Source organism: Paramormyrops kingsleyae, chromosome 15 (assembly GCF_048594095.1).
Source record: "Paramormyrops kingsleyae isolate MSU_618 chromosome 15, PKINGS_0.4, whole genome shotgun sequence".
Classification (NCBI taxonomy): domain Eukaryota; kingdom Metazoa; phylum Chordata; class Actinopteri; order Osteoglossiformes; family Mormyridae; genus Paramormyrops; species Paramormyrops kingsleyae.
The window spans coordinates 537,100-562,532 of NC_132811.1; the positions used below are offsets into that span (position 1 = coordinate 537,100).

Here is a 25,433-nt window from a genome sequence, read left to right on the forward strand (position 1 = left end):
ATAGACATACACACAGACAGACACACACACACACATAGACATACTGTACACACAGACACACACACACACACACACACACATAGACATACACACAGACAGACACACACACACACACATAGACATACACACAGACAGACACACACACACACATAGACATACACACAGACAGACACAGACAGACACACACACACACATAGACATACACACAGACACACACAGTTACCAGGGTCTGAGAAAGCCTGCGGAGAGGAGGAGCCCTAAAATCACTCAGTTGGGAGAGCACAGGGTGCAAAACGTTGGTGTGCCTGTGCCCTCTGGTGTGTCTGTGCCCTCTGGTGTGCCTGTGCCCTCTGGTGTGCCTGTGCCCTCTGGTGTGTTTGTGCCCTCTGGTGTGTCTGTGCCCTCTGGTGTGCCTGTGCCCTCTGGTGTGTCTGTGCCCTCTGGTGTGTCTGTGCCCTCTGGTGTGTTTGTGCCCTCTGGTGTGTTTGTGCCCTCTGGTGTGCCTGTGCCCTCTGGTGTGTCTGTGCCCTCTGGTGTGTCTGTGCCCTCTGGTGTGCCTGTGCCCTCTGGTGTGTCTGTGCCCTCTGGTGTGTCTGTGCCCTCTGGTGTGCCTGTGCCCTCTGGTGTGTCATCAGAATAGGGAGCTGGAGGTTAAGGGCCTTGCTCAAGGACCTGCAGATGACCAAGGCTGGGCAGGAACTGGCAACCTTCTTATCACAGGCACAATGTTTTCATTTCTTGATACTAAAATGAATTCATTTTTAATACAGCAGCACTAATTCAGATCCAAAGCCGAATATCTGCTTTCCTTTGAAGCACATCAAACCTCAACCACCTCCTTAAAAGCTTGCATGATACTTTTACCCATAAAAGACTAAGAGGATCTGAAGGTGACCTTCTTTGTGGCTGAACCTACCAAGAAAATCCCTGTGAGAAGTGGCTGAAGGCTGTGAGGAGAGAAGAATGTGAGGCGCTGTCAGGGATCCCAGAGCTAAAAGTCTGCAGAGGGCTGACGGCTCCATCAGGCTCCCACAGATCACCCCGTTACATCTCAGATCATTCACAAAAGGACCTTAAAGCACTTAACCGGGTCGGGGTAACATATGCCATCCTGCACTAATCAACGGCTCCTCGGTCATGACACACAGCAGCTGCCCTGCGGTCGCACAGCTCATATAAACGAAAACAAGAAGAGAAATTCTCAGAGGAACCCTGCTGAAAACTATGGTAACTAACTGCAGGATAGCTAGATGGGTTATGATAACATGAATTCCAGAATACCATTTCACCCCCGAGGATGAGCACAAAGACACATTAAAAGGAGCAGAGAGGACTTTACAGAAATGGCAAAGGCTTTACACAGATGATAAAAGCTTTATGGAGACAGTGGAGGCTTTGCAGAGACGGTGGAGGGTTTATGGAGAAGCTGCTGGCTTTGCGGAGACAGTAGAGGGTTTATGGAGATGGTGGAGGCTTTGCAGAGACAGTGGAGGCTTTGTGGAGATGGTGGAGGCTTTATGGAGACAGTGGAGGCTTTATGGAGATGGTGGAGGCTTTATGGAGAAGGTGGAGGCTTTGCGTAGATGGTGGAGGCTTTATGGAGATGGTGGAGGCTTTGTGGAGACAGTGGAGGCTTTGTGGAGATGGTGGAGGTTTTATGGAGATGGTGGAGGCTTTGTGGAGACGATGGAGGCTTTGTGGAGATTGTGGAGGCTTTGTGGAGAAGGTGGAGGCTTTGGGGAGACAGTGAAGGCTTTATGGAGAAGGTGGAGGCTTTGCGTAGACGGTGGAGGCTTTATGGAGATGGTGGAGGCTTTGTGGAGATGGTGGAGGCTTTGGGGAGATGGTGGAGGCTTTGCAGAGACGGAAGAAGCTTAGGGGAAAGTGGAGAAGAGAGCTTCCTTCTGGCATTCTGGATGTGACCCGAAGTACGATCCGCTCCCTAAAACCTACATCTACAGCCAGCTGCTTATCCTGCGTGTCCATTGTGAACCTGATGCTTATCCGAGGAAGCAGGATTAGAGCGCCCACTGGCTAGGACGCACATATCAATATTACAAATAAAATACTGATGATATTCTATAGCTGAATAATTATCCATCCATCCATCCATTTTCCATAACTGCTTGTCCTATTCAGGGTCACGTGGAATCCTATGGGAGCCTATGGGTGCAAGGCAGGGAACAACCGAGGATGGGGTGCCGACCCATTGCAGAACACACTCACACATACACTGCCAACATGCAAACTCCACACACAATGGAACCCGGGCGGAGACTCAAACACAGATCCGAGAAATGTCGCAACACTGCTAACCACTGCACCACAGTGCCACCCCCTGAATAATTATTAGCAAAAAGCAATGAGCAGGTATTTAAATTAAAACTATAAAAATACAGTGAATAATGTATCAGCACGCAGTGTTTCAACTGAGATATGCTTGGTAGTCAGCATTCCCTTTTCCATAACATTCCCTTTTCCATAACATTCCCTTTTCCTTAACATTCCTTTTTCCTTAACATTTCCTCTTCAATAATATTCCTTATTCATTAATATGCTTTATTCCTTAAGTATCCCTGCCAAGGCCTATGACAATTATGCTATCCAAAAAAACATGCTGTAAAACCAAATGTAAAGCATGCTGTAAATCATTTATTTAGTGCCTGCAGCTGGCTCCCATGATGTCAGACACCAATCAGGTACCCCGCCATGATACCCACCACCAATCAGCCGGCCCCCAGGATGCCAGCCACCAATCAGCCGGAACACGTCTGACCTGGACATGCATACAGGAGAGGACTTCATAAGAGAGAGCAGATGATAGGACAAAGACTGTCTGTTGGCTCAGTTATACCGAACTAGGATATGTGGCTGTGAGCACATCCAGTATGCTAACTCATTTGGGACGACATCATCCGATTGTTGGAAACCGGAGCAAGACAGAAACAGCCCTGCAAGTTAGTCTCCCCGTGACATGTAAGGCACGTTTGCCAGTAAATTCAGGCTAAGAAATATTTAAGGCTGTAGTGGTGTTTATCGCTACGGATGTGCAACCATACTTGGTAGTACAGAACACGGGATATAGTTCCTTATAAATGTTATGATGCAGTCTTATTTTTGAAGTTTTATTTTACGTATTTATTTTTACAATGTGCACATGTCTCTCAGGTTTTGTTATTTAGAAACGTTGACGCCAGATACATTGCCAAACTGTTCATAATCGTGTTTGTATTTGAAGTTTTAGTAACAAATTATTTCAAAACAAATTCATTTTTCCCTACTGTACCAAAATTGCACCAAACTGTGGTGACCATGTGACCAGCAGCGGAGCCACAATACTCAACATTGCCCCCTTGTGACCAGCAGCGGAGCCACAATACTCCCAAGCATCACTCCAATGTAACCAGCAGCAGAGCCACAATACTCAACATCGCCCCCTTGTGACCAGCAGCGGAGCCACAATACTCCCAAGCATCACTCCAATGTAATCAGGTTGTGCTTCCTTTATGAATATTAATATGCTGGGGCTGCGACTGCCGTGTTGCTAGGGCTGCGACTTGTGCGTTGCTAGGGCTGCACAAAATCCGAATCGGGACCTCCGTGGATTGGACTGCTTTGTCCAGCACTTCCCACAGATGCACGATTGGACTGAGATCTCGGGAATCTGGAGGCCAAGTCAACACCTTGCCAACACCAAGTCAATTACATCTTCCTGCCTCTGCCAGTTTCCCTTCATCCCATAGTGCATCCTGGTGCCATCTCTTCCCTGGGTAAACGATGCACACGTACCCGGTCATCCACATGATGTCACCATTGCTTCCATTGCTCCATGGTCCAGTTCTGATGCTCACGTGCCCATTGTAGGTGCTTTGGGTGGTGGATAGGGGTCAGCATGGGTACTCTGACTGGTCTGCGGCTGTGAAGCCCCGCACGCAGCAAGCTGCGATGCACTGTGTTCTGACACTCTTCTATCATAGCCACCATTAACTGTTTCAGTAATTCATGCTACAGTAAGTAGCTCTCCTTTGGGATCAAACCAGACAGGTTAGCCTTTTGGTTGGTAATGACATGGGCCGCCTGCCTTGCCTCAGCCCTGCCGTGGTCCATCTGTCTCGCCTCAGCCCTGCCTTGGGCCGACTGACTCGCCTCAGCCCTGCCGTGGTCCGCCTGTCTCTTCTAAGCCCTGCCGTGTTCCGCCTGCCTCGCCTCAGCCCTGCCTTGGGCCGCCTGCCTCGCCTCAGCCCTGCCTTGGGCCGCCTGCCTCGCCTCAGCCCTACCTTGGGCCGCCTGCCTCGCCTCAGCCCTGCCGTGGTCCACCTGCCTCGCCTCAGCCCTGCCATGGTCAGCCTGCCTCGTCTCAGCACTGCCGTGGTCCACCTGCCTTGCCTCAGCCCTGCCTTGGGCCAACTGACTCGCCTCAGCCCTGCCGTGGTCCGCCTGTCTCTTCTAAGCCCTGCCGTGGTCCGCCTGCCTCGCCTCAGCCATGCCTTGGGCCGCCTGCCTCGCCTCAGCCCTGCCTTGGGCTGCCTGCCTCACCTCAGCCCTGCCTTGGGCCGCCTGCCTCACCTCAGCCCTACCTTGGGCCGCCTGCCTCGCCTCAGCCCTGCCGTGGTCCACCTGCCTCGCCTCAGCCCTGCCATGGTCAGCCTGCCTCGTCTCAGCACTGCCGTGGTCCACCTGCCTTGCCTCAGCCCTGCCTTGGGCCGACTGACTCGCCTCAGCCCTGCCGTGGTCCGCCTGTCTCTTCTAAGCCCTGCCGTGGTCCGCCTGCCTCGCCTCAGCCCTGCCTTGGGCCGCCTGCATCGCCTCAGCCCTGCCTTGGGCCGCCTGCCTCACCTCAGCCCTACCTTGGGCCGCCTGCCTCGCCTCAGCCCTGCCGTGGTCCACCTGCCTCGCCTCAGCCCTGCCATGGTCCGCCTGCCTCGCCTCAGCCCTGCCATGGTCCGCCTGCCTCGCCTCAGCCCTGCCGTGGTCCGCCTGCCTCGCCTCAGCCCTGCCGTGGTCCGCCTGCCTCACCTCAGCCCTGCCGTGGTCCGCCTGCCTCGCCTCAGCCCTGCCATGGTCCGCCTGCCTCGCCTCAGCCCTGCCTTGGGCCGCTTGCAATATAACGACAGCAGCTCAGGCATGGCACTTTCTATTTCTATTTCTTTGACAGAGCGTACTCCTCACTACATCCTCCCACCCTCCTGTACAGCTCCTCATTCACTTCATTCAGCAGTGAGTGCAGCTCCTCTGCTCGCACGCACGCACACATGTAGGGTAAACATATCCTTATGGGGACCGCTCATTCATTTCAATGGGAAAAATGCTAATGCTAACTATGACAACCTTAACCCCCACCCTGCCCTAACCATAACCATAAGTAACCAAACAAAATACAAGAGTTTTTGCATTTTTAGTTTTCTCATAGCAGTCACCGATTTTTATAAAATAGAGTTTTCCCTTATGGGAAACCTTAAGGATAGGTAAACCCGCTCTCACACACACACTCACACACACACACACTCACACACACACACACACACACACACACACACACAGAGAACCTGATTGGGACCTTGGAGGTGTCAGTACCCCCTTTGAGCCACTTATTTTAAATAGGCTTAAAAGAAAGGATGGCCTCTCTACATGAGCCTGACGGAGGGCTGGACGGGGGCCGCTGGCTTTGTAGTGTGGTTAGTAAGAAAAATCACATGCGCACTCACATGATTAGATCTGTGTCAGCGCGTCACGTTCCCCATTAAGACGTGGTAACGGATGTTGCCGAGCAGCAGTAAATTAAACGGACGAAACAATGTACTGTGTGAAAAAGAGACCGCAGGCTCCGTGCGCCAGGTTTCCTGAGAAAGCACTTCACACGACACATCTAGATGAGTGATGATTGCAGCTCTGCTCAGGTCAGAATCATAACAGCACTAATGAGAAGCTGCAAGCTGAGGCAGGGTGGCCGTCACAAGACGGTCTGCAATTGCTGTCTGCTGCTCACCATTGTCTCTGTAAGACTCACTGTGCCAGTGTGTCTGCCACTTGTCACTGTCCTTGTAAGACTCACTGTACCGGTACACACACAGGAAAAGACGGTCTGCAGTTACTGTGTCTGCCACTCACCACTCTCTCTGTAAGACTCACTGTGCCAGTGTGTCTGCCACTCGTCACTGTCTTTGTAAGACTCACTGTACCACTACACACACAGGAAAAGATGGCCTGCAGTTACTGTGTCTGCCACTCACCACTGTCTCTGTAAGACTCACTGTGCCAGTGTGTCTGCCACTCACCACTCTCTCTGTAAGACTCACTGTGCCAGTGTGTCTGCCACTCGTCACTGTCTTTGTTAGACTCACTGTACCGGTACACACACAGGAAAAGATGGTCTGCAGTTACTGTGTCTGCCACTCACCACTGTCTCTGTAAGACTCACTGTGCCAGTGTGTCTGCCACTCGTCACTGTCTTTGTAAGACTCACTGTACCGCTACACACACAGGAAAAGATGGCCTGCAGTTACTGTGTCTGCCACTCACCACTGTCTCTGTAAGACTTACTGTACTTTAGCAAGCACATAAACATTGATTTACAAAGGATGACAAATGAATGTGTGAGCTTTTGATTGTTTGAACACAAACTGATATGGAAAATTCATAATATATCCTACATTTCTGCATACTAGCTTTGGCTCTTGCTTTATACTTCTAATACATTTGAAAATGTTTTCTCCGTTAACTTTTTTCAGGCACTCTGTAGTTCATTGCAATCCCTAAATATGAATCTTCAGTAACCATTAGGGGGCACAAAAAATGCAGTAGTACACTATCATTAATATATTAATTAAGCGTTAGTTCTGTACTGATCACACTTTCGTTCATCATTAATTAATAATAACAATTCATGTATTTCATACAGTCACTGTATTTGTTCATGATTTGTACTTGAGTGGTAACAGAGATAGTTACTTATGGCCCCAAGTAAAGTGGATGCTGTTTGAAGCCAGCATCTCTGACACACGGACTGTCTGCCTTTGTACAGCATGAACCCTCCTTCAGAAAGACCTTCAGCCATTATGCGGCTGGATACATTACCGGAACAACTGAGGCCCAACAGGCCGGGTTTCAGTGCCTTGCCCTTAATCACTACCCTAACCCTACCGCCGCTGTCCTCGGCGGGGAGCCTGTATCACAAAGCATGGGAAGACAGGCAAAGCGGGTCTCCCGTAGCCGGCTGCCAGTCCCTCACTGATCCTGTCATTACCTGCTGATTGGGGATGCACTGCCTGCTGTCAGGTGCTATCCTGCGCAAATCTGCCACTATTGATCGAATTGGAAAGGGGCCAGACGCTGTGAATGGGCCGATTGAGACACCAGGCCACAGGCAATGGCACTCATGTTAGCTGCTGGTGGGTGTGGAGAGACGGTCTGGGCCAGATTAAAGCTGTGAGACTGGGCACTGATGAACTCAATGCTGTGTGCTACAGGAGCTCCTGGTGAGAAAAGTCAGACTTTATGGAATCATGCCAGCATCCCCAACCGTGTCTTGTGTTCTGTATCCCGTGTTCCATCTCCCGTGTCTTGTTTTCTGTGTCCGGTGTCTTGTGTTGTGTGTCCCGTCTTCTGTGTCTCCTGTCCCATGTCCTGTGCCCTATTTCCTGTCTTCTGTGTCCCATTCCATGTGTTTCGTGTCCCATTCCATGCGTTTCGTGTCCCATTCCATGCGTTTCGTGTCCCGTGTCCTATTCCATGCGTTTCATGTCCCGTGTCCTATTTCCCGTGTTCCATGTCCTGTGTCATGTCCTGGGCTTGCTAAGATTCGGGCGTCAGATGACAGATAACCAAAAACACTAACTATATCAATACCTAATACAGTGGGTAAAAAACGAATAAAAAAAACATTCGATGATTACTTATGATAAAATTGTACATAGACGTCTCATTGTTCACTGCCTACCATGCAGTAACTTAGACAAACTGAAACCACAGTAAAAATCAGCCCTAGCTCTGATGAGATGCTGCGTAGACAAAACTGCAGGAACTGGCCACTGTCTGGTCGCTCTTCCTCAAAGCCCCGATGTCCTGTGGCTGGCTGCAGTCACAGATCCGGGCGGCTCGGGTGCGAGAACATGGCATCAGGCACAAAAAGGGCGGACGACCCACTGGGGGCTCCAGGAACAGAAAGGGGGTTATTAAATAAAACAGAAAACACTACAAACACGAAACCAAAAGGACCACGAGGCTCACAAACTAAAGGGGATAATTAAAGACTTCATATCACAAATAACAAAAACTGGGAAGGTAAACAGAATACAGATCAACCAAACTAACAAAGCTTAGACAAGCAACAACAACGAACCACTGGGGAACTGAACAGAAGCAGGAACTAAAATACTAAGGGGTAACGAGACTAACACAGGACAGGTGAGACTAATTAACAAAGACCAGGGAAACAGGGCACAGGTGAAACTACTAAACTCAAAGGAACTAAAAACAGGGGAACTAAGAACTAACCAAGGAATAAGAAAGACAGACAGGTAAAGAAAAGCAGGGCCACAAGGAACAAAACAAAACCAACTACAAAATCAAACACAAGAACTAGAGAAACTCAAATGAAACACTAGGGATCAAAAAATACAAAAACAGAGGTGGTGGGATTCAAACTCAGGACACAAGGGAACACAGACAACTGGCTGCTCAATGTGTTGAGCCATGAGGCCAACAGAGAGCAGGGGGGGGGGGGGAACACAAAGACTAACATGAAGGACGGGATGAGCAGCGACACCTGCTGGTCAAACGGGGAAGGGACACAGAGTGAGACAACAGGGGCTGACCCTGACAGGCTGCTCGCAAGGCGTCTGCACGCTCCGCCTTCTGCACTATTCGACCTTGGGAAACCTGAGGCGTTGAGGTCATCGCTATGGCCATATCTTAACTATGCCCAAAGGAAGAGCTCGATCCCTGCAGGGCAACAATGAGCTCCGTGGTTAATCGGGAGCATCAGTTTGACAGCACATGTCAGGAGAGATAACATGATTTCAGTAGATCGCTTTGTAACTGGAGCCTGAGATGATCTCCCCGAGGCTTGAATGCTCTTGCAGGAGTAATTACTGGTGTGATAAGATCTCGCTGAGGGATATGTCATCTGCATTTGTCCAAATGTGGACAATACTGCAGGTCCTTTGCAGAAAGAGAATCATGGCAGCCTTGTAGCAGATCTGCAGCAGGGTTAGGATGTACAAAAGCAGATGCTTGCTAAAAGAAACCATACTTTTTTGCAGCTATTGTGGGTGGTGTTTGGCTGCAAGGCCACCATACAGAAGATGATCTTCACCTTAATTAATGGGCATCTCTATAGCAGTTGCGTGGGTATGTGTGGACCTCCAAGCAATTGGACTGGCCAAGTGTGAACTCCATCTGGTAACATTTCCCTTGACAGCAGAGCTGTTGCAGACTTTGCCGAAGGGTCAATTCAAATCAGCAATGTTATCTTCACAGGACATCGGATTTCTCCAGATACATCACCAAAACAAATTTATGTAAATCAAGCAGGATTCTTTTGGCTTTTGAAACCAACAAAAGTAATATTTTAAATTAAACTGATTAAATACCTGATATATTGGTGGAATCTGATGACTGTCTAAAGGTAGAGCATATATTCACTCAGGAATCATACCTCGTACACATCCTCTCTCAGGACTCCAGAATTCAGGGCTTCTAATAATCTCTCAACAGGTCAGCTGACAGGATCACACTTCGTGGGTGCCAGCCACAGAATTTGGGGGAAAATACAACACCCCATTACAATAAGAGACCCAGAGATCGGTTCCTGTGTTTGTGTGTCTTTACGTATTTCTGAGCTCAAAACAAATGCACATCAGACAAGAACTCCATCAGCATATAAGACATTTCATGGTCTGTTCTTTCCACAGCCAAAGACTTAAACAGAAAAATCATTAGTCTCCAAGAAAACTACAGGAAAGGCAAGCAAGTGGTTTTCGGAACATTACTGTGTTAGTTTTTGATTAATACTTCTGCTTTTTTAAGGCTATGGCCCTGAAGAGGTCACCCTAATTCTTTCCTTCCACACACACATCATTTCTCAGCCCCACCAGGGGGCCCCTGTCCCAGCTTAGACTTGCTGAGGTTTCTTAAGAAGCACCCCCACCCCTCCAACGGAGACAAGGGGAAGAACGGAATCAACCACGTATAAAGAAGCATATCAATAGAATCAATATGCATTTCATACAAGCTGTTATCCGAGAGCATCTGAAATGCTCTTACGGGCACGACACAGGTCAGGAGGTTCATGGCGACAGGTGGACAGTGAAGGTGTATGAGCCTTCAGGTGAGAAACGCAACCTGTGCTGCTCCAGGAAAACGCTGCCGATCCCTCGGTGACTTTGGACAGCCAAGTAACGTGACTATCCAGTCATGGGTGAGAGGATGCTCGGCCCCTTCGTCCAGTCATGGGTGAGAGGATGCTCCACCCCTTCGTCCAGTCATGGGTGAGAGGATGCTCGGCCCCTTCGTCCAGTAATGGGTGAGAGGATGCTCGGCCCCTTCGTCCAGTCATGGGTGAGAGGATGCTCCGCCCCTTCGTCCAGTCATGGATGAGAGGATGCTCCGCCCCTTCGTCCAGTCATGGGTGAGAGGATGCTCCGCCCCTTCGTCCAGTCATGGGTGAGAGGATGCTCCGCCCCTTCGTCCAGTCATGGGTGAGAGGATGCTCCGCCCCTTCGTCCAGTCATGGGTGAGAGGATGCTCGGCCCCTTCGTCCAGTCATGGGTGAGAGGATGCTCGGCCCCTTCGTCCAGTCATGGGTGAGAGGATGCTCCGCCCCTTCGTCCAGTAATGGGTGAGAGGATGCTCCGCCCCTTCGTCCAGTCATGGGTGAGAGGATGCTCCGCCCCTTCGTCCAGTAATGGGTGAGAGGATGCTCCGCCCCTTCGTCCAGTCATGGGTGAGAGGATGCTCCGCCCCTTCGTCCAGTCATGGGTGAGAGGATGCTCCGCCCCTTCGTCCAGTAATGTGCTATATTTGAACAAAAACACAGGACTCCACTTTGCCTGCTTTGCATTTCTCAGCTTAACAAACCTGTCATTTTGCTGGAAAAGCCTGATAATCTGGTCATGTGGGCTTCAGCTATGAAAATGCCATTCAAATACCATGGAAGCATATCGGATGAGTTCATGTCCCTGCTGCTCTCCGCAGTGCACTCATTCCAGGACCGCTTTAGCGTTCGCATGGGTACAAGCTGCTCCTGTAGGCCGGCCCTCACACCACGCAGACACCCACACTCCCAGGGCACAGCCCCCACTGACAGCATGAGCTGCCCGCATCGGACGCCAGGCCGGATGCTTTATCAGGGCCTGCTGACGGGGGAGGTGTCCGTCTCCTGCGAAGTGCCAGGTGGCTTCATTAAGAACGCCAAGGCTCCTCCAATCAGCAGCGACACGCCTGCATGGAGCCACATTAAGAACATCAGGGCTCCTCCAATTAGCAGCAAGCTACCTGGGCGGAACGATATTAATATTGTCAGGGCTCCTCCAATCAGCAGCAAGCTACATGGTGGAGCCACATAGCCTACGGGCTAAATGGAGAGTGTGAATGTCAGGGACAGCCCCACGTTAGCATCTCCTGGCATAAAGGCAGGCATGTAAACAAAGGCTTTTACTCTTCAGGGCCACGGCAAGCCTGAAAGAAATAGGTAGGGAAAGGCATGGTACAGGCTGCACAGGGCAGTCCCAATAAAACACTGTGCCCTCAAGGTGGCATCCCTCACAACACACCACTAGGGGGAGCCCTGCAGAGTGAAGGCACCCTGGGTCAGACCAGGGCCGAATCCAGGCACAGCCAAACTAGGCAGCTGCCTTGGGCCTGATTGGCACAAGGAGGCTGAGACAAAGTCCTGAAAACACTCTAGGAGACAAGAGAGCTGCCTGCACTGGCTGAGTCACCTGCTTTGTGGGGAAAGTGAAATGGTCATCGTTTCTCTTGGGGGAGGGTGCCTGAAAAGCTAGATCAGGCCCTGCGTCAGACAGCGAGCAGACAAGCATATCTGCATCAGACAGCTCTGACTTTATTAAACACAAATATAATTGTCAGTTATTACAGGAGGAACATATGTGGCTTCACCTTCCATAATCTTTGAGCTGCAAAACATTACAGGTGATATTAAGAGATGTACAGGGATGATTTTAATAGAAGGTACGGGCTGGATGTGCAGAGCCATGGTACGGCGGCAACCTTCCTGCAAAGCTGACGACATGGAGAGCCAGGCTGTTTCCACCTCCGGCAATCGTAGGTTTGATAACATCAGGCTTTGAGTTTCCTGGTTGGCAAAAACACCAATGGCCACGTGCCACATAAACAGCCCCCACCACCTTCAACGGGTCATAAGCAGCTGTTATGGGGTTGTGAGCTGTTTTTGGTGTACTGTATGTCTGAATTTGTCCTGTAGGTGGTGATTGGACGTTGATGATTGGACGTTGATGATTGGATTAGGTAATGGCTGGGGTCAGCCTTCCTGCCTATAAAGACCACCCTAATTCCAAGACGGCTCTCTCCGGAACAGCAGCACGTACCACTCAGCTGAAATATAGCCTGTCTGCAAATGTGTGTTGATGCCAGAGGGAACAAACATGCCTATAGCTTTCAGAACGGTGCCAGGTTCATCCAGTCCTCAAGTATAACGGGCGGCTGCTTCCAGCAGGGTCTTAACCTGCAGAAAAATCCATCCATCTCATGCTTAAACTGCAGGTACTGTACACAATTAAGTAAAAACCATTCCATAAATGCTTAAAATACTGCATCGTGCATGTACTTCTGATATAATGTGCCAATAGAATAAACAGTAATTAATTTTAAGGCATGAGATGGGAGAAAGGGTTAAACGAAAATGAGTTTTCATAATCAGGAGTGCCAGATCTTCTGAGTGAGCAAATGGTATTTTGCTTACTTTATAGGTAAGTATCGGTATTGAAAGATGGCTATTAACATGACAGGCAGGGTAAGCGATCGTGAAGAATGGAAAGCTGGGAATGTGTTAGAGGATATCAAAATACCGACTGAACAGCCTCAAACGACCAATAAACCAATAGAGCTCATTTTGGCCTGGCCAGAATCCATAGCATCCTGTAATGTATCATGTCAAAGAACATTCTGGAGGGCATCCAGGAGAGAACAACTGAAAAGATACAGAGAGACAATCTTATGTAAGATCCAAGCCCTATGCAGGGTCAGCAGCCAAGCCGAACATCTTGGCAGTAACACTGTTAATACTTCTTGGCTGAAGAAAACAGATGTTTCAAAAGTCTTTGTCCACTATGTATATATATAAAACGTCTGATCATCACAGATCATCATCACAGAACACTGATGTCCACAATAAGAGACCAATGATTCCTTACATCAGTTCTCCACACACACACATGCACACACACGCGCACACACACACGCACACACACACGCACACACACACATGCACAAGCGCACACACACACGCACGCACACACAATTGCGGAGCCAGATCTGATGCGACTCTCATGTAAATAAGAGTGTTAAAATCACAAACAGCTCAGCGTGACTTGGGCTCCTTGTAATAGGCTCTTTCGAATGTGTGTTTTTGCTTTCTGACAAATTGCTAAAATATGACATTCGCGGTATAATTTATAACTAACAGAATGAGAAAGAACATTGTCAGTAAAGCAAGCAGGGAGGAACCGCAAGAGAAAAACAGGTTTCTATAAAAGATGGAGGCAGGCAGGGTGATGGTGATAAATCACCGAGACACCTGAAAACATTCCCATTACAGAGTATTTCTGAATACAGAGTGTGACATGGGGCCTCTTATTTCACGGTGTATAACACCGATCGCAGACCATCCTACATGCAGCAGATTCATCTCAGGGACCATCTGATACCCCCCCCCCTCCCCCCGCACTAGTTTTCAGACGGGCAAAGACCAGGCAGCTCACTGGCCTTTGATTGGACAGTGGTCAATTCCCTGGGGCCCATTTTGGTAAACGATCCTTCAGCAAACTGTACAGAAGTGTTTCTCCCCTGCAACCTGTGGGAAATTCCATTCTCAGCAGTGAAAGTCACACTAATCACACAGGATTTCCCTTGTCTAACACATGAATGCGCATTCTGTGTTTCCTGCAACACCATAAATGCAGACTTATGGTACGAATTTCTCCTTTTTTGATTTCATGTCTGTATGCCTCTCTTCCCTAATCCAACAGATGGGCGCCATAGCAACACCGCGTCTAAGCCTCAGTCTTCACATGTCAAACCGCAGCAGACACAGGCCAACCGCTCCAGGGCCGGAGCAGCACACAGGCTGACTGCTCCAGGGCCGGAGCGGACACAGGCCGACCGCTCCAGGGCCGGAGCGGACACAGGCCAACCGCTCCAGGGCCGGAGCAGCACACAGGCCGACCGCTCCAGGGCCGGAGCAGCACACAGGCGGACCGCTCCAGGGCCGGAGCGGACACAAGCCGACCGCTCCAGGGCCGGAGCAGCACACAGGCCGACAGCTCTAGGGCCGAAGCAGCACACAGGCCGACCGCTCCAGGGCCGGAGCAGCACACAGGCCAACCGCTCCAGGGTCGGAGCAGCACACAGGCCGACTGCTCCAGGGCCGGAACGGACACTGGCCGACCGCTCCAGGGCCGGAGCAGCACACAGGCGTTTGGGCATATGGGCCTTTCCTGGTAGGAGGGGCACGGCCGACTTCCCGCAGTGTAGCAGCTTGCGAGCTGCAGGCGATGGCCCCCGGCCAGGCCCTTGTGCTCAGACGGCCCCCGGGGCCCAAGGCAGAATGGGATACAGCCAGACATCAGGTGAATACACACGTGAGCAGAAAAAGCCAGAGAGTCAGCAGAAACCCGAAGCCGCTTTTGGCAAACGTGGGAATCGACTTGGTAGGGAATTCTCTTCACTGTGTTTACACATCTCTGTTATTTTACAGACCACCCAGCTGCCCCTAATGTCTCCAGGGAGACATGTCACTACGAGGCAGATATGAGCCGCGGTGAGTCAGCCGCTGTGGGACGGGAGCGTGGCAGAGCGGTGGGCAACATGCATTTATAAATAACGTAACATTACTTATCTGTGTGCGAGCGGCTGTGCGGGAGTCTTTAGCCACACAGATCCGGAGGCCCTGGCGTTTGGGGACAGGCCACTGGCCGCTCCTTCATAGCCTCACTTGGGTTTATATTTAAAACTTACTAAAAATGATAATGATAACTACAAAAGCAAGTTCATTAATGGTCAATTATAATGTGTAAATGAAATTACAGTTGAGGAAAATGTGTGGATGAAATGGCTTGAATTGAGCTTGCGATGGATTTTACAAAGTAAACAGACTGATGAGAGTGGACTTCAGTCGGCTCATACGGTATAAGCGGGTCCATTCTGCTCTTTATGTAGAGGCAGGAAGTCTAACAAGTACAGCAGTGTGCAGTGCTTTCTTAAGAAACAATTATACTGCACAAAACAAAAAAACATGAATCATCAGACTGAATCCTAGACAGACAGTCACAGAGGTCGGTAGTTATACGTACAGATATTTACACTATTCGATTCAAGTAATTGCTGCCATTTACACGACATATAAAATATCTTAAAAGTGCATAAAATATTAAAAACATGTAGTTTTAAAAATATGAGTGGTATGACTGATATCAACCAGACAGAATAATTAAGCAGACCAGGCACAGATGTGCTTAGAGGTTTTTTTTGCACTTTTTTCCATTTTAAACTGTTCCTTATAAATGGATGAATGCTAGAAATATAGAAGCATGAACACGAAGAGAAAGAGATTATATTACCGCCTGTGCGCAGAGGACGGCCAGGACATGCGCGGCTTTTTGAGCCCGGGCCGGTGCTTCTCCATCGTCCTGCTGGAGCGCAGGTAGCGCTCGGTGTCCGAGTGATAGCGCTGCTTTATCCGGATGTGAGTCCTGGGCTGCCGCCACAAGTGTTTTGGCGGCTTGGCCAAGCCGGCACCTTCCCGAGTCAGAGCCGTGCACTCCATCCCCGCGGAAAGAAAGAAAGCTGCCGTAGAAAGGCGCGGAATCGCAGCGACAGCCCGGGGACTAGCGGGCTTTTCCGCTTATACCCGAGGAGCTGTCCGGGGGAGAGGTGCTGAAACGGGGAGCCGGCGCTCCCAGCCCGCCACGCACACGGTCCCGGCCAGCAATGCTGACCAGGAAGAGCTCGGGATACTTCCTTACGGCTTCCTTATATGCCGAAAACTATTTCCAGTAATATCCGTTCATGTTCCTACAAAGTTACTCATATATCGCCCCTTTTAAACCTAGTTATTTTTTATCTTCCGTCCCAGAAACCCAAGTGCGGTAAAAACCGGATAACCTGTTTGCGAAGATGAAAAACGGCCGGTCCTTTTGCCGGTTTAACTTGACTCCAAGTAAAAGCGAGGAAGTGCAAGAGCCTCGCCGGTCTTTATATGCGCAGGTCGGGGCCGGTGGGGCTATAAAACCCGCAGAGCCCAAATGACGCCATGCGCCCTGCAAGGGAGCACGACTGAAGAGCGTGTCTAAATATTGACACTGCACCCGGAGGTGAACAACTGTAATCTGGGCAAGTTTGATTTGCATGGATTTAAATACTCAACTGGCAAAGCTGAGAACAGGCAGAAGGTAATACTCATAATAAATACGTTTAAATGTCCTTGGGCTACTACTCACTTTAATTAATTTTAATGACTATACATTGATTCATCCATCTCCTTATTCTGGACAGGGCTGTGGGAACTGGCTGGGACCCCATCGCACACAGCACAGGGCACAAAGCAGGGGTACACCCTGGCTGGGACCCCATCGCGCACAGCACAGGGCACAAAGCAGGGGTACACCCTGGCTGGGACCCCATCGCACACGACACAGGGCACAAAGCAGGGGTACACCCTGGCGGGGACCCCATCGCACACGACACAGGGCACAAAGCAGGGGTACACCCTGGCGGGGACCCCATCTCACACAGCACAGGGCACAAAGCAGGGGTACACCCTGGCGGGGACCCCATCGCGCACGGCACAGGGCACAAAGCAGGGGTACACCCTGGCGGGGACCCCATCGCAGACAGCACAGGGCACAAAGCAGGGGTACACCCTGGCTGGGACCCCATCGCGCACAGCACAGGGCACAAAGCGGGGGTACACCCTGGTGGGGACCCCATCGCAGACAGCACAGGGCACAAAGCAGGGGTACACCCTGGCGGGGACCCCATCGCAGACAGCACAGGGCACAAAGCAGGGGTACACCCTGGCGGGGACCCCATCGCACACAGCACAGGGCACAAAGCAGGGGTACACCCTGGCGGGGACCCCATCGCACACAGCACAGGGCACAAAGCGGGGGTACACCCTGGCGGGGACCCCATTGTGCACAGCACAGGGCACAAAGCGGGGGTACACCCTGGCGGGGACCCCATCGCAGACAGCACAGGGCACAAAGCAGGGGTACGCCCTGGCTGGGACCCCATCGCAGACAGCACAGGGCACAAAGCAGGGGTACGCCCTGGTGGGGACCCCATCGCGCACAGCACAGGGCACAAAGCAGGGGTACACCCTCGCTGGGACCACATCGCAGACAGCACAGGGCACAAACCAGGGGTACGCCCTGGCGGGGACCCCATCGCAGACAGCACAGGGCACAAAGCAGGGGTACGCCCTGGCGGGGACCCCATCGCAGACAGCACAGGGCACAAAGCAGGGGTACGCCCTGGCTGGGACCCCATCGCAGACAGCACAGGGCACAAAGCAGGGGTACGCCCTGGTGGGGACCCCATCGCGCACAGCACAGGGCACAAAGCAGGGGTACACCCTCGCTGGGACCCCATCGCACACGACACAGGGCACAAAGCAGGGGTACACCCTGGCTGGGACCCCATCGCACACAGCACAGGGCACAAAGCAGGGGTACACCCTGGCGGAGATGCCACTTCTCTCTGACTAGATAAATGGACAGTATACATGCTTGAACGAATACTGACACTGGATGCAAAACCATAATGTTAAGTAAAGGAAGAGTTAAAACACAATCGTGTACAAGCTGTGGACACCGCACCTACTAACACGGCAAAAGTGTCTGACTGTCTACAGAGCATCATGAGCATGGGCATTTAAGTTCCGGCTCATTTCCCTGTTCGAAATACAGATGCCAGCTTCCTGTTTAACCCCCCACCCCACACACACATACACATACACACACATATTTACCAGTCAGTCCTTAGAATTCAAGGTCTCACATCAATACCAAATCTCACTGATGATTGTAAGATGACTCTTACATACAGATACATAATTAATACTCGTAAGTCAGGCTTTATGTGCATCACTACAGTGCTAAACCGGATATGACATAAATCCAGTGGAGTTCTCCTGAATTCACCTGCTAATACAGTAAAGAAACAAACCGGCACAGCACCTGTGCTCACTGGCTGATGAGTCACAATGTAAATTTAGTAAAACAGGTCCAGATCTACCTGTCTGTCATCAGACTGAAATTACCCCACGCCAAACAAACTAGCATGACCAAAAATTCTTACATCACTAAAGATTCTTTTGCAACTAACGTTCAGGATGAATCTTAGAAGGTTCTTTACTGCACAAAGTACTAATTATGTACCAATTAAAAATTTCTCGATATAAATAAGGTATCTTTATTGTGCCTTAGATTCAAGAATGACCTGTCGGGCTATAACACGCAAAATAAATCTTAAAAATATTTTTAGAATAACAAAATACACAATGGCAGCAATGTCAGATTTTACACACAACAGAGGACATATATTGTATGTGCTGCAAGGAATCTGATTACCTTGCATGCAGTTCAGTGGCAATAAAGGGGTTCGCAATTATCGCTGATTGCAACCCATTCAGCCATTTAAGATGGACCTCAGATTCATGTAAAAAAGACCAACAAATTCCTGCAGAGAAAGGAGTTCTACCTCCATCCCATAATTCATATAATTAATGTGCATAAGAGCACACAGCAGAAAATCAGCAAGAGATGTCAGCAGCATCTCACAGGAAGTCAGTCCTGTTAAGCATCACCTTACCCCGCTTCAGAGTGACCACCTGCAATGGTGTCACAGCTTTTGGCTCCGAGCTTGGCCAGCCTGGAGAGAGCTTCAACATCCAGCATCTTCCGGGCATCTTGGTGGGAGTGTCGGCGGGAGAGCTGGGGCAAGTATATGGACCCAGAGAACCTCCTTCTCACCACGTAGCTTTGGACCGGGAGAGGGATGGCCTTGGGCACTCGATGGGCCGAGGTGTTGATGGCTCCCTGAAAAACCCATTAAGGAGACATCAGGGTTACTCCCCTCTTATCCATGCTGACGGTACTCCTAAGTTTCTTCTTCACGTCTTGTTATTCAGGTCATACTGCATCCTAAATATTTGTTCTGTACAGGAGGAATTTGTGAGGATCATTCTTAGGATCCTTCACAAAAAGATCATGGAATTTGAGAAGTCATATGAAGTTGAACCTGAAATGTGATGCATCACACCCCTGAATCACACCGATGAGCTGGCAATGAAGTGCTGGAGCTGAAGCCCTGCTTCACTTTGATGACTCCTGCTTCCTCTCCTCTCTTTGCTATTCTGTTACTGGATGGTCACCAGCAGAATGCAGAACTGCCTTTCATTTTGATTGGGTAGAACCTTCACCTCACAACACAGGATAGATATTCAGAGAAGCCCCCACTGCTACAAAACTAATGTTCTTATTAAGAAATAAATCAGTGTGTCTTTGAAATATGGAACTTCCTTGCAAAAGTCTGAAACTTCTAAATTTATGTATAGTACAGAACCATCACAGAAAAAAACCTTAACATCACTTTTATTCAGTAACAAAAACTCACTGAATTATGACCCCTTTTTAAACTTTGATGTTTTCTCTGATAAAATTATAGACATAATAATAATAGAGCTCATACTGATGCTGCATGAAATTACAACACTTAAAAAGCAAAGGACATTCCTCATTATTTCTCCAGTTAATATATACTGCGGAGAACAGATCCTGATGTATCGTCTGAGAACCGGAGACACCTTCACTTACCAGCTAACATCCCATAAAACCAAAGAATGTAATATAGTCACACCACTGCTGACACAGAGTGTCAAGCTGCTACAGTATCAGGCTGGGGCCCATTGAGCGCCCCCTAGCTGTTACGACCATTCAATTATATGACTGACGTGCAAATAAATGCAAATAATTAGGCAAAACAAAGCTACCGCAACATAAATACAGACTGGAGACAGGTCAGACAATGAAGGCTCTTGTCTTTGGAGAAGGATGGCCAGTGTTACGTTTGCATGCTTTATTTATACGCTGCATCTTAAGGCTGAGGATCCTAGTCATATTTATTAAGGCCAATAAACCATCGAGGCGAATTACTTGTAAGATCCAGTTGACCTTGATTTTACCGAGATAATAGCAGACTTGTGGAGAGGAGTGCAGCTTACTGACTATAAGAATTAGGTTTTGGAGAAAGACAAGGATGGAGAATGCCCTTCCGGAAGCTCCCCATTCCGAAGGCCTTCTGGAGGCAGAAGACAAGATACAGCAGCATAGAAATGCCTGCAGAAGCAGACCAGTCATTCTCAGCCCTGGTAATCAGCTACAAACCAAGAAATCGCTAAATGAAATGAGCACAGAGTGTTATACTATCTGAATGGGAGTTTAATTAAAATTCAAGGCTGCGTATTTACTGAATGAATGAAAAAGAAAGACTGAGATTACTACTCAATACAGGTAGAGATCAAGGACAGAAAAGGCAATGATTTGCACACAGAGAATGAGTTTGATGTGAACCCATGTCCACTGTGGTCCATGGTCCACAAACATGCAGTTGGGTGAAAATGCATCCTAAAGTGCCCACAGTGTGTGACTGTGCCCTGAAATGGACTGGCATCCCTTCTACAGTATCCCCTGCCCTTCACTGGCTTCACTAAATCTCTCATAGTGTGTGGGTCCTGTGGCTTCACTTAATCTTCCATAGTGTGTGGGCACTGTGGCTTCACTTAATCTTCCATTGTGTGTGGGCACTGTGATGGACTGGCTTCACTAAAATTCCTATTGTGTATGGGTCCTGTGATGGAATGACTTCACTAAATCTTCCATAGTGTGTCTTGTGATGGACTGGTTTCACTAAATCTTGCATAGCGTGTGTGTGTCCTGTGGCTTCACTAAATCTCCCATGGTGTATGTGTCTTGTGATGGACTGGCTTCACTAAATCTCACATAGTGTGTGTCCTGTGATGCTTTGGCTACACTAAATCTCCTGGGAAGGTGGAAGGGCATCCTGGATAGTATACCAGTAAGCTGGCTATTTATTTATTTATACCTTTGTACAGATTTCCCCAAAGTGCTGTTGTTTCCTGTTGTTTCGGGTGAATTGGCATCTCAAAACTGCCCACAGTGTATGATTGTGTGTGTGTGTGGGTTATGTACAAAGTACATTGTGGGTACCAAATGTTTTCAGACCCCACAAGCAGAAACTCAATTTTATAAAAATCTGTGACTGCAATCAAAAAAACTAAAAATGTCAAGTCTTGTATTTAGTTTGGTTACTTGTGGTTAAGGTTAGAGCTGGGTAAGGGTTAAGGCCGTCATTGTTTGGATCAACCATAGGAACATTAAAAGGTCACAATTTCTACCATTTTCTTAGGGCACGTTTAATAGCGTCGACCCCTTTCTCCAGGGACTGACCTAGTAACCATCTGGTTACGAGTCTATCCAGCGAGTCCATCAGCCTGCGTATGTGGTCAGTCTCGAGGTAGCTCCTCTGAGTCCTCTCTGATTTCCAAGCCACATCTTCTAGGGGCAGATGCCTTGCATTGATAAAATACTAACATTACATTTTCATGCTAAAACAAAACATTAGCTTTTGGGAGGTAATTTTCCCAGAACTGCTGGCTAATTAGCCATTTTTAATGGTGTAGAATTGATACAATTGGGGTGAAGACAAATGCTTTTGTTAAACTACCAAAATGTCACTGATAGAGTAATTGACTTCATACACGAGCAGATGAAAATCATCAGTCTGCCCGCTTCTATGGGCAGGCCCATAAATGATTAACAGGGGATTACGGCTGCAAATAATGACTCAGAGAGGGAGAAGACACCTTCATTAAAAATCACATTAAACTTTGATCAGTTTCCAATGCAACTCCCTGAGTCACTTGCAGATTTATAAGTAATTCAGCTGAGAAACTGTGAAGCCAACAGCACAAGAGAGAGTTTGATACTGAGGGGACATAAGATTATATTTTAAATACAAAGGTGAATGAACCCAAATGAAATATGGGGGCACATGACCCCCCAACCCACCAGGCTCCTGTGGCCCTCTAAGAGCCCTTTGGAATCACTGCTATTTCCTGGGGAATCGCAGCTAAAATGTGAGCTCACCTCCATTGACGTTATAATTATGTCTTATTTAACAAACAACACAACATTTTACATTGAGTAAATGATCACTGAAATATATACTTTAGGAGATTTTTGTGAAGATTTTTAAAAGATGCATGTGAGACTGTAGGATAATGACCAAAGAAGGTGGTCACAGGACTGAGGAGGTCCTGTCCATATTTTTAATTGTGACTTAGATCACACTGGCATCCATTCATGCAAAAATCCAGATAATGTCAGATTAAGCCACAAAACAGACAGCAGGGCAGGACTGGGATTAGTTGTGCTCCCATTAGAACTTTTACTTGGGGGGGCTCCTAGAAAATACCTGGCGTACCAGCTCATTGTCCAGCTCAGGATGTGATTGAAAGCTATTTCTCTGAGAAAGCAGGGTGTGAGCTATGGGTCCACTGGGTTCCTGCACGTGCTTTGAGAGCCCAGCAGCAATTTCAAATCACCATTAATGCTCAGCATGTTACTGGATTGCTAGAAAACTGCAGGATGCACAGAGAGCGACACCGCCAGAGATTCAGCAGGCCAGGCCTTACTGATAATCAGCCTCCCTATTTCCTGTCCTCCTTTAAACAGCATTATCGCAAAATTACAGTGCTAACATTAACTAGTCAGCAGGACGCTAATATAGGGTATACATTTAAAATTAAATTTAAAACCATTTAACGGCAGCTGATCCAGCAATAAATATTTAACTAAAATTAAGAATGGGGAAAAAAGTTGTAAGGCACCGGGCAATTATTTAGAGTAGATTGCGAAAGTGCATAAGGACTAATAAAAATAATGTTATTTTATATAGATTGTCCTGCCGCAGCACAAGCAAAAGCTGACTTTATAACTGAAAACAGAAAGCAACATTTCCGTATTCGGTATGCGTTAAATAGGAACTATGACCATAAATATTGTTAATGGCTTTGGCAGTTGTAACGCCCTGATGATTGACGTTAGGCCCGCTAACTAGCCATGTAAGGCTGTATAGTAACAAACACCTTTCTGTGCCACGCGCTCACGATCGCTCAGGCCCTCCAGTACAGCTCCATAAGGTGGTAACTTCTGCCATTTAATAACATCAATTAGTATTTCAAGAATTTTAAAGTTACATTTTCTCGTATTAAGTCAACGGTCGACCATCTTCACAATGATTAGTAATGCAGACGCGAGTTATAAATTTAGAATAATAAAGGACAGAGAGGTCATGTTAATTACTTTATCATTTTTCGCTTTTTGTATTATCCGTTATTATCCGTGTAATCACGCCTTTTACTCAGTGTCTGGGAATCGCACCAGTAGTGATAATTAAAAAGTTGCAGCATGCGGCCTTTCCGGACGTGACAGTATTTGTGTCAAAATCAAACAAATTAGTATTTCTGAATTTATTCAGTGAGGCGAATCTTTTATCTCTGTGTGACACCTGCTTTGCCCCGTGCGCTGAAGTTCGTTGCTCTTGCCGCCTGCTGTAGTCGAATCACAAAAGAAGAATGTGAAGATAATAAAAGATAAGCGTTTGCAAAGCGTTAAAATCTTGCATGGTACACATCACACACATAGCGAAGCACGGCATTTGGCCGACTCCGCACTAGAGTCACGCAAATGTGGTTCTAGGATGACGCAGAAAGACGCCATTTTATTGCGACGAAAGAAGTTAATCGCTCAGGTGTCGTTATCCGTTTTTGACAATTATTTTATTACCTCTGTTGACTGAGACGACATTGAGAGAACTTTCGCTGATCTTTCAAGAAGATCCTGTCCTGTCGAAAAGAAAGAAAAGCATGAATGACTGATTTATTGTGTGTACAAGTTTTCATTTTTCATAATAGTCACCCAACGATGCGCCTTAAGATAGCAATTTTCCCGCAGTGAAGTAACCCATTTAATTTTTTTGGAAACACTGTTCATTTATGCATGTGATCTCCTGTTAAACACGTAGGGAAATTAACTAAATATGGGGGGGGCATAAAAGATAAATTAGGGGATCTCGGTACCTTTTCTAACAAATATGTATAGTGTTTCTGCAGTACTTGTATAACAAATTTTCCTATTTCAAAAAGAATACTAAGAATACTGACTTACTTATCACAGTCCAGCAGCATTATTCAGTAATATATATATATTATTCTTGCTATGTGAACAAAAATAATTATTTTATTTTTAAACGTAGGGGCTTGCAATCTATCAACAAGCATCAAGCATACTGGTGACACAAGTTCACGGTCACGTAAGACCAAGGATCTTATTGCCAAATTTCCAACACCACCTTTCAAATATTAACCTTAAAGTGGCCTCCTTAAGTTCAACTTTCTGTACTTATTAACTACGACTTGCATTTTATGGTGAGTGATCCTAAAAGCAACGTGATTCTCCTTTTGAAATGTATTGCATATTGACGTAGGCTCATTTAGCAGTGACGCATAGGCGCGCCGACGCCGCGTGCCAAAGGGCTTCTTGGCCACATGCTACCAATAAGTCATTGTGAGTCAAACGTCGTTAAAACTGCTCCCAGTTTGCTCAGCACATTGCTTGTACAAGAGAGCACAATTCCAATACAAAAACCAAACCGCGAGCAGTCGAAAGGATTTATGATTTATATTTGCTACATCTTTTTTATTCAGATGTGTTATACATGAACGGCCAAACTGCTTTGCAAGAAAAAAAACATATTCTCCATAATAGATATTATTTGATGTGCATAAGCAGGAAACCTTTGCTCTTTAGATAAACTTCGTATGTAAATTAATTTACGATGACATAAAAATTAACCACGTATCCGAAAAAAATCATATTTACTAAGTAACTATATTGTTTACAAATTTGCAATGCGAACATGCCCGTATTAACAGACACAGTGCGCCATCTAGTGGTAATATGAGTATTTATTTTGTAGAGGCAGCCTAACGAAAAATATCCTAATGTCACACATCCGCGTAGTGCCACAAAAGCTGAAACCGAAGTCTCGGCACACTATCCATTTGGTCCTTGTACCGCTGGACTACACATGAA

The 25,433-nt window shown here is 47.9% G+C and overlaps 1 protein-coding gene across 3 annotated transcripts in view; it reads right to left on the reverse strand.

The window, feature by feature from the left end:
- Window positions 1-25,433, reverse strand: part of LOC111860262 (3',5'-cyclic-AMP phosphodiesterase 4D) — a 73,564-nt gene that overhangs the window by 46,446 nt on the left and 1,685 nt on the right. The window contains exons 2-3 of one of the 3 annotated variants that reach the window (XM_023843770.1): window positions 24,126-24,184; window positions 19,069-19,295 (exon numbers count right to left, since the gene is read on the reverse strand). In XM_023843770.1, coding sequence (XP_023699538.1) covers window positions 19,069-19,295; window positions 24,126-24,146 — 248 coding nt within the window. In that variant the 5' untranslated portion in view covers window positions 24,147-24,184. Of the gene's footprint in view, window positions 1-15,815; window positions 16,433-19,068; window positions 19,296-24,125; window positions 24,185-25,433 lie in introns of those variants that run through there. The other 2 variants (XM_023843768.2, XM_023843771.2) reach the window with 2 other exon arrangements.